Source organism: Ursus arctos, unplaced genomic scaffold, assembly GCF_023065955.2.
Source record: "Ursus arctos isolate Adak ecotype North America unplaced genomic scaffold, UrsArc2.0 scaffold_17, whole genome shotgun sequence".
Lineage (NCBI taxonomy): Eukaryota > Metazoa > Chordata > Mammalia > Carnivora > Ursidae > Ursus > Ursus arctos.
Window position 1 is genome coordinate 55,996,065 of NW_026622841.1, and position 12,652 is coordinate 56,008,716.

General features: G+C 36.3%; 1 protein-coding gene across 1 annotated transcript in view; it reads left to right on the forward strand.

The window, feature by feature from the left end:
* Nucleotides 1-12,652, forward strand: part of TWSG1 (twisted gastrulation BMP signaling modulator 1) — a 65,170-nt gene that overhangs the window by 20,253 nt on the left and 32,265 nt on the right. The window contains exon 3 of the mRNA XM_026495992.4: nucleotides 11,755-11,854. Coding sequence (XP_026351777.1) covers nucleotides 11,755-11,854 — 100 coding nt within the window. The remainder of the gene's footprint in view (nucleotides 1-11,754; nucleotides 11,855-12,652) is intronic.

A 12,652-nucleotide genomic window follows, 5' to 3' on the forward strand; every position in this document is an offset into this window, starting at 1 on the left:
CCTTTGTCAGATACAGCATTTGCAGTATCTTCTCCCATTCACTAGGTTGCCTTTTTGTTTTGTTGATGGTTTCCTTTGCTGTGCGGAAGCTTTTTATTTTCACGTGGTCTCAGTAGTTTGTTTTTGCTTTTGTTTCCCTTGCCTCAGGAGACCTATCTAGAAAAAGGTTGCTATAGCCAATGTCAGAGAAATTACTAGCTGTGCTTTCTTTTACAATTTTTATGGTTCCAGGTCTCACATTTAGGTCTTTCATCCATTTTGAGTTTATTTTTGTGTATGGTATGTTAAAGTAGTCTTGTTTTATTCTTTTGCATTTAGCTGTCCAGTTTTCCCAACACTGTTTATTGAAGGAACTGTCTTTTTCCCATTGCATATTCTTGCTTCCTTTGTTGAAGATAACTGACTAAAGAATTGTGGGCTTATTTCCGGGTTCTCTATTTGGTTCTATTGGTCTACGTGTCTCTTTTTGTGCCAGTACCATACTGTTTTGATTACTACAGCTTTGTAGTATATCTTGTAATCTGGGATTATGATACCTCCAGTTTTGTTCTTTTTCAAGATTGCTTTGGCTATTCAGGCTCTTTTGTGGTTCAATCCAGATTTTCAGAGTATTCATTCTAGTTTCGTGAAAACTAAATATTGGTATTTTGATAAGGATTGCATTAAATGTGTAGGTTGCTTTGGGTAGTATGGACAGTTTAAGAATATTTGTTCTCCCAATCCATGAACACGGAATATCTTTTCATTTGTTTGTATCCTCTTCAATTTCTTTCATCAGTGTTTTATAGTTTTTGTAGTACAGGCCTTTCACCTCCTTGGTTAAGTTTATTCCTAGGTGTTTTATTCTTTTGTGTACAATTGTAAATGGGATTGTTTTCTTAATTTCTCTTTCTTCTCCTTTATTATTAGTGTCTAGGAATGCCATGGATTTCTGTGTATCAGTTTTTTATCTTGCGACTGTACTGAATTCATTTATGAATTGTAGCAGTTTTTTGATGATGTCTTTAGGGTTTTCTATGTATAGTGTCATGTCATCTGCAAAGAGTGAAAGTTTTGCTTCTCCCTTACCAATTTGGATGCCTTTTGTTTTTTTCTTCTGACTGCTGTGGCTAGGACTTCCAGTACTATGTTGAATAAAAGTGGTAAGAGTGGACATGCTTGTCTTGTTCCTGATCTTAGGGGAAAGGCTCTCAGTTTTTCACAAACAAGTATGATGTTAGCTGTGGGTTTTTCATATATGGCCTTTATTATGTTGAGGTACGTTCCCTCTAGACCTACTTTGTTGAGGGGTTTTATCATGAATTGATGTCATACTTTGTCAGATTCTTTTTCTGCGTCTCTTCAAATGCTCATATAGTTTTTATTCTTTCTCTTGTTGATGTGATGTATCATGTTGATTGATTTGTAAATATCCAGCCTTGCTTCCCTGGAATAAATACCACTTGATCATGGTAAATAATTTTTTAAATGTATGTTTGGATTCAGTTTGCTAATATTTTGTTGAGGATTTTGCATCTGTGTTCATCAGAGATACTCACCTTTATTTCGCTTATTCTGTGGTGTCTTTGTCTGGTTTTGGTATCAGGGTGATGCGGGTGTCATAGAATGAATGTAGAAGGTTTCCTTCCTCTTTAATTTTTGGGAATAATTTGAGAAGAATAGGTATTAACTCTTCATTAAATGTTTGGTAGAATTCACCTGTAGAGCTATTTGGTCCTGGACTTTTGTTTGCTGGTAATTTTTTGATTATTTACTCGATTTCATTGCTGGTAATTGGTCTGTTCAAATTTTATGTTTTTTCCTGTTTCAGTGTTGGGAGGTTATGTGTTTCTCTGAATTTATCTATTTCTTCTAGGTTTTCCAGTTTTTAGCATAAAATTTTTCTTATTATTTTATTAAATATTTCATAATATTCTTTGTATTTCTATGGTGTTGGTTATTTCTCATCTTTAACTTCTGATTTTATTTATGATTCTTCTCTCTCTCTCTCTCTCTCTTTTAATGAGTCTGGCTAAAGGTTTGTAAACTTTGTTGATCTTTTGAAAGAACCAGATCTTGGTTTCATTGATCTGTTCTATTTTTTTTCTATTTCATTTATTTCTGCTCTAGTCTTTATTATTTCCTTCTTCCTACTGGTTTGGGTTTTGTTTGCTATTATACAAACAGCGTATGAGAGCTCCTTTCAGTGTAAGCTTAGATTGTTTGTTTGAGATTTTTCCTGCCTCTTGAGGTAGGCCTGCATTGTTATAAACTTCCCTCTTAGAACAGCTTTTGCTGCATCCCAAAGATTTTAAATCATTGTGTTTTCATTTGTCTCCATGTACTTTTTGATTTCCTCTTTGATTTTATGGTTGACCCATTCATTGTTTAGTAGTATATTATTTAACTTCCATGTATTTGTGTTTTCTCCAGATTTTTTATTGTGCTTGATTTCATAGCATTGTTATCGGAAAAGATGCATGGTATGACTTCAGCCTTTTTTAATTTGTTGAGACTTGTTTCTTGGCCTAATATGTGATGCGTTCTGGAGAATGTTCCATGTGCACTTGAGAAGAATGTGTATCTGCTGTTTTCGGATGGAAAGTTCTTTTTTTTTTTTTTTTTTTTTTTTTTAAGCCTTAGCATTCACCTTTTTCTTTTTTATTATGTTAGTCACCTGACAGTACATTATTAGTTTTTGATGTAGTGTTCCATGATTCATTGTTTGCATATAAAACCCAGTGCTCCATGTAATACATGCCCTCCTTAACACCCATCACTGGGCTAACCCATTCCCTCACCATCCTCCCCTCTGAAACTCGCAGTTTGTTTCCCATAGTCCATAGTCTCTCATGGTTCATCTCCCTCCTCTGATTCCCCCCCCTTCATTTTTCCCTTCCTTCTCCTAATGTCCTCCATGCTATTCCTTATGTTCCACATATAAGTGAAACCATATGATAATTGTCTTTCTCTGCTTGACTTGTTTCAATTAGCATAATCCCCTCCAGTTTCATAGGATGGAAAGTTCTGAATGTATGTATTATATCCATCTGGTCCAATGTGTCATTCAAAGCCACTGTTTCCTTGTTCATTTTCTGTTTGTCTTATCTCTCCATTGATGTAAGTAAGGTGTTAAAGTCCCCTACTATTATTATATTATTACTGATTACTTCCTTTATGTTTGTTGTTGGTGCTTTATATATTTGGGTGCTCCTATATTGGATTCTTAAATATTTACAATTGTTTTATCTTCTGTTGGATTGTTCCCTTTATGATTAAATAGTGTCCTTTGTCTCTTGTTACAGTCTTTGTTTTAAAATCTATTTTGTCCAATATAAGTATTGCTACCTTGGTTTTCTTTTCGCTTACATGCATGATGGATGGTTTTCCACTCCTTCACTTTCAATCTGCAGATGTCATTAGGTCTGAAATGAGTGTCTTGTAGGCAGCATATAGTTAGGGCTTGCTTTTCATCCATTCCAGCACCCTGTGTCTTTTGACTGGAGTGTTTAGTCCATTTACATTCAAAGTAATTATTGGCAGGTATGTATTTATTGCAATTTTGTTTCTTGTTTTATGGTTGTTTTTGTAGTTTTTCCCTGTTCCTTTCTTCTCTCATAGTTTGCTGGCTTTCTTCAGTGATATATTTGGATTCCCTTCTTGGTTGTTTGTATATCTGTTAATGGTTTTTGATTTGTGGTCACCATTAGGTTTATATATTACATCTTATGCATATAGCAGTCTATATTAAATTGACAGTTGCTTAGGTTTGAACCCATTCTAAAAGCACTAAATATATAGTGTTTGAGGCGTATGATATCATACTTTTCATCCTTTTATTTTGTGAATCCCTTGTGTGATTTTTATTAGTATGCTGAATTTAGCTACTTCTGTGCTTCTTGCATTTCTTACTCCCACTTATGGTCTTTCCTTTCCACTCAGCAAGTCCTCTTTAATATTTCTTGTAAGGCTGGTTTACTGGTGATTAATTCCTTTGACTTTTGTTTGTCTGGGAAACTCTTTATCTCTCCTTCTATTCTGAATGATAGCCTTCCTGGGTAGAGTATTCTTGGTTGCAGGTTTTTCTTTCTTTTTTTTTTTTTTTTTTTTTTTTTCAGCACTTTGAATATATATCATGCCACTCCCTTCTGGCTTGGAAAGGCTTGGAAAGTTTCTGCCGAAAAATCAGCTTATAGCCTTATGGGGTTTCCCTTTTATGTAACTTTTCTTTTCTCTCTTGCTGCTTTTAAAATTCTTTCTTTATATCTACTTTTCGCCATTTTATTTAGTATGTGTCTTGTTGTGGAACTCCTTTGGGTTGATTTTGTTGGGGGCTCTCTGTGTCTCCTGCATCTGGATTTCTGTTTCTTTCCCCAGACATGGGAAATTTTCAGCTATTATTTCCTCAAATAAATTTTCTGCCCCCTGTTTTCTCTCTTCTCCTTCTGGGATCCCTGTAATGTGGATGTTATAACACTTAATGGGGTCATTGAATTCCCTTAATCTATTTACTTTTTAAATTTTTATTTCTTCTCTCTTCTGTTCAGCTTTATTGCTTCCCATTATTCTGTCCTTCAGGTCACTGATCCATTCTTTTGCTTCCTTTAATTTACTATTTATTCCATCTAGTATATTTTAAATTCCAGTTATTGAGTTCTTTATCTCTAATTGATTGGTTCTTTATGTTTCTTGTGTTTTCTCTTTTTTTATGTTTCTGTCTGTTGAGGGTCTCACTGAGGTCCTCCACTCTTTTCTTAAGTGCAATGAGTATCTTTATGATAATTACTTTAAATTCTCTATCAACTTTAAATTCACTTAGCTGTCTTGCAGTGATTTTTTTTCCTTTTTTTCCCCCTTGTAACATATTTCTCTGTCTCCTCATTTTGACGAACTCTCATGTCTGTTTCTGTGTTAGGAAGGTCAGCTGTGTCTCCTGCTCTTGAAAGTAGCAGCCTTATGAAGAAGAGGTCCTGTAGTGCCCTCCAGTGTAATGCCACCTGTTCACCAGAACTTTGCACTTGAGGGGTGTCTCCTGTGCATGCTGCATGTGCTCTACTGTGGTGGCTGAGCCACTTTGCTTTCAGTCACCTGCAATGGCGCTCTCTGCCTGTTGTGGCCAGGATTTGGTCCCTGTGTTGTTAGAGGGGCCAGTCTGGAGCTGCTTGGGCTTGAGTTGAGTCAAACCAGGCATTTGCCAGAGATGCAGTAATACCAAACTGTAAATCCCACCCCCCCCAATTTATTTTGCAGAGGATTAAGATCTCACCACAACCTTAGTTGTATAGACAATAGGTTTGATGGACTCTTAATTGAATAATTATGTAAAATCTCTGTAAAAGCCCTCTTCTGTCTCTTTGTAGTCAAAACTAGCCCCCTTCCCAGACTCAGCACTTGTCAACCACTGATTTGATTTTTTTCTTACAGTTTTGCCTTTTCCAGAATGATTTATGAGTGGAACTGTACTGTTTGAGGCTTTTGTGTCTGCCTGGCTTCTTTCATTTAGTATAATGCTTTTGAGATTCATCCCTTGCGTGTATCAAGTTATTGCTGAGTAGTATTTCATTGTGTGGATGTACCACATTTGTTTATCCATTCACTAGTGGATGGACATTGGGTTGTTGCCAATTTTTGGGGATTATGAGTAAAGTTGATACTTACTTTCACTTATATGTCTTTGTGTGGACATATGTTTTCATATCTCTTAAGTAAATCCCTAGGAGCAGGACTGCTGGGTCACCAAAGCTCCTTGATAGCCATCATCTCACTTGGATACCAAAGCCTGTAAGGGAAAATCCAGCAGTACCATCCCCTTTTTATGACTGAAAAATGGAGAACCACTGTGACACACTGCAGTTTATGGGCTAGGACTTGAATCTAGATCCTGTAAACCCAAGTCATTTCCTGTCTACTAGAGTATCATGTTCTTTTCAGTGATGTTTCCCGGTATTAACAACAGTTCTAACAAGTTTCTAGATCTTGGCAATGGTTAGAGAATGGAAATATTTATCAGTAACCAAACATTGAAATATAAATAAGATTCTTCCTTAAGTTATTAGTTTTCCATTGCTGGCCTGGAAATTTGTAAGTTCATAAAACAAATTTTAACTTTTTTTTTTTTTTTTTAAGAGTAAGTGTGTGAACAGAGTGGGGGGGGGCAGAGGGAGAATCTTTTTTTTTTTTTTAGATTTTATTTATTTGTCAGAGAGAGCGCGAGAGCATGCAAAAGCAGGGGGAGGGAGAAGCAGGCTCCCTGCTGAGCAAGGAGCCCGATATGGGACTCGATCCCAGGATCCTAGATTATGACCTGGGCTGAAGGCAGACACTTAACCTACTGAGCCACCCAGGCGTCCCAGAAGAGAGAATCTTAAGCAAGGCCCAGCACAGAGCCCGTCACAGGGCTCCATCTCATGACCCTGAGATCATGACCTGAGCCAAAATCAAGAGTTGGTTGCTTAACAGACTGAGCCACCCAGGTGTCTCAATAAATTTTAACTCTTGGGGCGCCTGAGTGGCGCAGTCGTTACGCGTCTGCCTTCGGCTGAGGGCGTGATCCTGGCGTTCTGGGATCGAGTCCCGCATCAGGCTCCTCCGTTGAAAGCCTGCTTCTTCCTCTCCCACTCCCCCTGCTTGTGTTCCCTCTCTTGCTGGCTGTCTCTCTCTCTGTCAAATTAATAAATAAAATCTTAAAAAAAAAATTTAACTCTTAAAGTCTAGTCTTAGATAAATCCCACCCCCCCAATTTATTTTGCAGAGGATTAAGATCTCACCACAACCTTAGTTGTATAGACAATAGGTTTGATGGACTCTTAATTGAATAATTATGTAAAATCTCTGTTTTCTGGCATTCAGAGATTTAAAATTCTCTGAGATGTTCAAGATTTTTCTAATACAAATGTAATAACATTTTAAACTATGAGATTATCCCTAAAACTTTTCATCCTGCAGATTTTCATTTCATATAAGCTTTTAAAGCCGCTTGCCAAATTCTGAATACTCACGCTGGTCAATGTGAGATCATCCAAATGTAAAAATTTCTATTTCTTCTTTAGTATAAAGTTTTAATTTTTTCCATCATAAGTTTATTGTACAATGATTACTTTACGAACGTCTAGCATAGTACTACACACAGAGTACAGATGTCTTATTCTATGTTACTCTGACTCTAGCAGGCAAGAGCAGTGCTGGTAGAACAGTTTGAGTCAGAATGCCTGATGTCAGAGCCCCAGCTGCAGGAACTCTGACAAATCACTAACCTACTCCTCAGTCTTCTCAACTGTACCATGAGCAACATCCACACTTTCTCTGAGACTTGCAGACTAGAGAAGCAGATGATGTGGTCATTAACTGGCTGAAGCAAAAGAAGAATCAGGTATTAAATTCCAACTCACTGGTTTTGCAACTCCTAGCCAGTGGTACTTATTTTACCTTTACAAACAATGATTAAACATGGGCAATAGCACTTCTAATTGTATTCAGGTAGAGAGTGCAATGTATAATAATGCCTTTGATTAAACAACCTAAAGGATTGTTTAATTATGGGTTCATTCTCTCTAAGAAAGTAATAACTATGATTATTGAAATGCTAAATTAATAAAAAATAAGCTTTATATTTCTCATTCCAATGTTTCTTTAAAAAAAGAATATCTAACCAAAACTGGGGTCAAATCTCAGCCCCTTACTAAATGATGTACAAATTTTATAATCTTATTTGAAAAATGAGGATAATAACTGCTTTGAAAGGGCCTTTATGAGAGTCAAGGTAATGCATATAAAATGCTTAGCACTGTGCCTGTTAGTGTTATAGAAAACCTAATACTTAGGAACTTTAGGGGAGGTAATAGTAAACAAGTGGAAGCATTGAATCTGTCTTTATTTTGGACTTCTGTGAACTTGGCGTTAGGTTGTGATCACATGTTCCATCCAAATGAGCAGTACTCAAGTTTGGTCATGTAAGGTTAGGAAAATATATAAATAGCCAGTCCAAACAGAAATTCCACATCTCAAGTCAACCATATTTTCTACTTAAGTAGAGAAAGATAATGATCAAGTTTTTGATAAAGAATAAGAAAGTGGACACTCAGGAAGTGGGGGGCCCAACCATGTTCATCTGCCTCTGCATTTGCCTGTGCACTGGAAGCATTTTCTACAGCAACACCTCGACCTCCTTGACCTCCACGTGGGGTCATCCGGGGTGTCGGTCTGACGAGCCAGGCCCAGGCTGCTCTGCAGCATGCCCAGAGTGCTGCTCCACCACCCTCCCCTGCTGCCGGGTGGTTCTGGAGGTGCTGAGGGGGCAGAGAGGCGCCAGTAGCACCCCTGTGGTGGCCATTGAAAAAAACAAAATTTTAAATTAAAAAAAAAAAGTGAACAAGATGTGGAAGGGATTAGGATTCAAGGTCTACTTCTGAATTTTGGTACATAAAATATACTATTAGGCAGTTAATAAATTATGTTGACAGAGTCTTACAATAGGGAAATGCTAATTTTTTTAGATCAGGAGAGTATACAGTCAATTTTTGTTAGAAATGTGTAGGAATTTACCAAAGTGGGTGGAATTTGGGGTGTTTTTCCTTCCACTCTAGTATATATTTTCCAGTATTTCATAATTAAAAAGTACTTAGATTTTTTTTAAAGTGTCCTTGTTAACCTTGACTGTAACCTCTTTAGGAAAGCTTTCTGGTTACTCAAGATTCATTTATGTTTTCGTAACTAAAACTGTTGAAGGTAAATATTTCTTTTTAAGTGAAGAAGACTGCTTAATTAATTAATTTTTTAAGATTTAATTATTTATTAGAGAGAGAGAGTAGACATGTGCATGCAAGCTGGGGGAGGGGCAAAGAGAGAGAAGTAGACCCCCTGCAGAGCGCATAGCCTGTTTGGGTGGGGGGGGGCTCCATCTCACCACCCTGAGATCATGACCTGAGGTGTTGTGGGCTTAATTGACTGAGCCATCCAGGCACTCCTCTGCTTAATTTAAATGGAGTAATTTTTAATGTTTTCCTGTGATTCTTAATACATCACAGAGTTAACATATTGAGTTGTGCTTTTTTTTTTTTTTTTTGTATTTCCAATACTTAGGTTCAAAGGACTTTAGAAGTATTTTTTATAGTTAGAAACATTCATCTTAACCATAGTTTTCTTGCTGTCAAGAAAATTATAGTGTACATTTCCAGAGATTTTTATGACCAAACATTCAATAATATAATTTTGCAAGACATGTAAAGTGAACAGAAAAGAATGAATTACTTGGTGAGCCAAACACACATGGTTGTTATTTATCATTATTTACACATGGAAATTCATTGCTTTTATTTTTTTCTTGACTTAACAATAGTCATAAAGCCAATGCTTTCCGTGTATTTTTGCTCTCTTGATCTGCAGTAAGGTTTTTGGGATCCTAAACGATATATATTAAATTTGCCTGGAATTTTCTCCTGGAAAATGAGAAGTTAAGTGTGTGTTTGAAAATCGAAAAGACACAAATCCTGACTAAAAGTTGGTTTGAGGATCTCATTTTCCTTATTTTTCAATCTCCCGAAAAGAATGCTGACATGAGCTATGAAGAATAGAGATTTGATATATTTTTAGGCTTATTTACTCTGTAAATGTTTTAATTTATGTGACTAAGTTTGTTTTATTAGGACAAAGATTTTTCAGTCTCTTCTGTAGTAAGATGGAAAGAAAGAAAAATATTAGTTGGCATATTGTTACTTTGGCATTCAACCAGTTTTCACAGTAATTTTTTACCAAGAAAGTCTTCGCCTGGATTTTTATTATTTTAATAGTACAGTAATAAAGCTTATCTTCAAGTTATTTCCCTCATGGCTTGGCTTCCTATAGCTTCTCCCTTTGTATCCTATCAGTAAATTATAAATCATTAAGCATATTACTGGAGTACATTATTCCATCATACTGACATGTAAAAGTACAGGCATCTATTAAGAGGGTGTGAAATAGATTTAATCTTGAGGGCTGCATAATCCAGGCAAGTTGAAGCAACTTTTAAATAGTCTTGGTTTTAACCTTCCATTAATTCTTAGTAATCTTAAAGTATCACCACCCTTTCATTCCAATTTAAAACACCTAGCAGATCCCTGACAGTAAAAAGGCATAATGAATGCTTTAATGACTCAGACTGGAAGCCATTACACTGACATTCATTTTCAAATTACTTAGTGTGATAAACAAGTCTTTCATTTAATAAGCTATTATTTGGAAGCTTCCATAGATAGAAAAAGGAGAGATTTGTTACTTTCTAATTTGCTTCTCTTGAGCTAAATAGATAATGTAAATACAAGCAACTAAGAGAGTAAAAGTTTATTTTCTATGTATAATGTAAATTAAAATTTAAAAGAAGCTTTATTTCTTGTGACTAAGTGGCAACCTTAAAACTAAAAAACAATAAGTATCAATATCCTTAACTCTGATAGTGTTTTTAAAAAACATATACTCAAAAAATGTTCACTCATTCCAAAGATAGGACAGATTTTTACGGAGAAACAAGTCACAGAGTGTATCTTTGGCAACTCTGCTTTTCTAGGTTTCCAAGTAAATTTGAGCTTGTCTGAAGTAAGCATCACCAGTTATATGATGAAGCATCTGTACTTCTCAGCAAGTGCCTGTCCTTCTAGTCCCTCTCCTTCTAAGAGACCTAGCAAAGTTACCTAAGGTCGATGTAATAAGATAAACTTAATAGGGATAAAAATTATGTGCTGTGTTTGTTTAAGTTTTTAAAAATGTATATGGTATCTCATAACCCAGGAAAAGCTGAGTAGGCAGTGGTGGCTACAGAATTTCCCTTTAAGTTGGCTTTGTTTAGGAGTGGCTGTCTAGTGGAAAGGACCAAAAGAGTTACCTTGAAGCCTCATTTAGGAAGCAAAGTTTAGTGGCTTAAAATAATAACCATTTATTTGGCTCTTGTTTCTGTGGGTTGGCAGTCTGGGCCTATATCAACTGCATGGTTTTTCTAGGCTCATTCTGTGTCTGTTGTCAGCTGCTGGTTGGTTGGAGGCTGGATGAGATAGGATGGCATCAAGTAGACCAACTTGCCCATGTGACCTTTCCCAGGCTTACACATGGCAGCTGGGAGAAGCTCTGAGAGGAAGAGGAGGGAGAGCACTCAGTGCTGTGGAGACCCAGACTCAGAACTGATATGATGTCTCTTCCACCAAATTCTGCTGATTAAAGCTAGTCTGAAAATAGACACTGTCCCTTGATTAGAAGAGCAGCAGAGTTACATTGCAAAGAGGGTGGGTGGACCCAGGGAGGGAATAATTGTTGCCTTCTTTTAAATAGTCTATACTACACCACACACACTGCTTTAATATGTTGTAGGTCAATAAAAATAGCAGTTTTTGAAAGATGCTTTTATTTATACTCCACATATTGAAAAACCACAGCTCCCACTACAAGCTGGCTAGTCATTTAATTTGGACAATGAATTTAATAGCTGAAAAGCAGGTTTTGTGCTTGTACTGAACTATTTTGCAAGGTAGTTTAGGGGGTAAAGTTATGGGTTATAAAGTGAAATGTTTTCTCTGTTTCAAAATAAGATAAAAGCATCCAAAATAAATCACTGAATGTGTCCAAACGAAAATATAAATCTGCTTGATGGTGTAGATATTTATGTTCCAACAAACAGTTAATGATCTTTAAAGAAACCTGTGGAAGAGTAGATTACTATAAATGCAAATGTGGGGATTTTGCTGCAAAATACTAACAATTTTAAATATAGATGTTTGAAATTTTAAGTTTGAACATCTGTCTTGTTTCTAGGAGCTCTGCCAGTGCCGACCTGGAGAAGGAAATTGTTCCTGCTGCAAGGAGTGTATGCTGTGTCTTGGGACCCTTTGGGATGAGTGCTGTGATTGCGTTGGTAAGTTGACATGCAGGAAAGTTTCATATTTATCACAGAATCTTTGACTAAGAGACTTTAAAAAATATGAATGTATTTTATGTGTATAGACTAGTGTGGGTATAGATGTAGTAGGTATATAGAACATTATTGAATTTGCTTGGATTGAATGATATTTACATATATGTGCAGTTTTATCTTTATAGAAAAGGTCTGGAAGGAAATTCAAAGTGCTTATTCTTGGGAAGTAGGAATGGAGGAACAATGGGAATTTTTTTACTTTTTATTTTTAAATTTCATACTCTTGAATTTTTAATAAGAAATGTGTTATAATTCCAAATAAAAATAAATACTTGGTATATTAAAAATTGATTATCTTCCTTTTATATAAGACTTCACTATGGGGCGCCCAGGTAGCTCAATCGTTTAAGGGCCTGAGTATTGATTTTGTCCTGGGTCTTGGTCTCAGGATTGTGAGATAGAGCCCTTATTGGGCTCCACGCTGGGCTGGGGACTGCTCGGGATTCTCTCTCTCTGTCCCTTTTCCCTCTGCCCCTCCCCGCCTCTTTAAAAAAAAAAAAAAAAAAAGACTTCACTAAGAGATCCTTGAGAAATTAAAAGATTTTTTTTTTTTTTGAGAAACTAAAAGTTGTTCTTAAGGGCTTTCTGAGGAATAGCATCTAAGATGTATTAAGTAAAAAAAAGAGGGGGGACACCTAGGTGGTTTAGTCGGTTGGACTCCCAACTCTTGATTTCAGCTCAAGTCATGATCTCAGGGTTATGGGATCCAGGCCCCCTTTGGGTTCTGCTCTTAGCAGG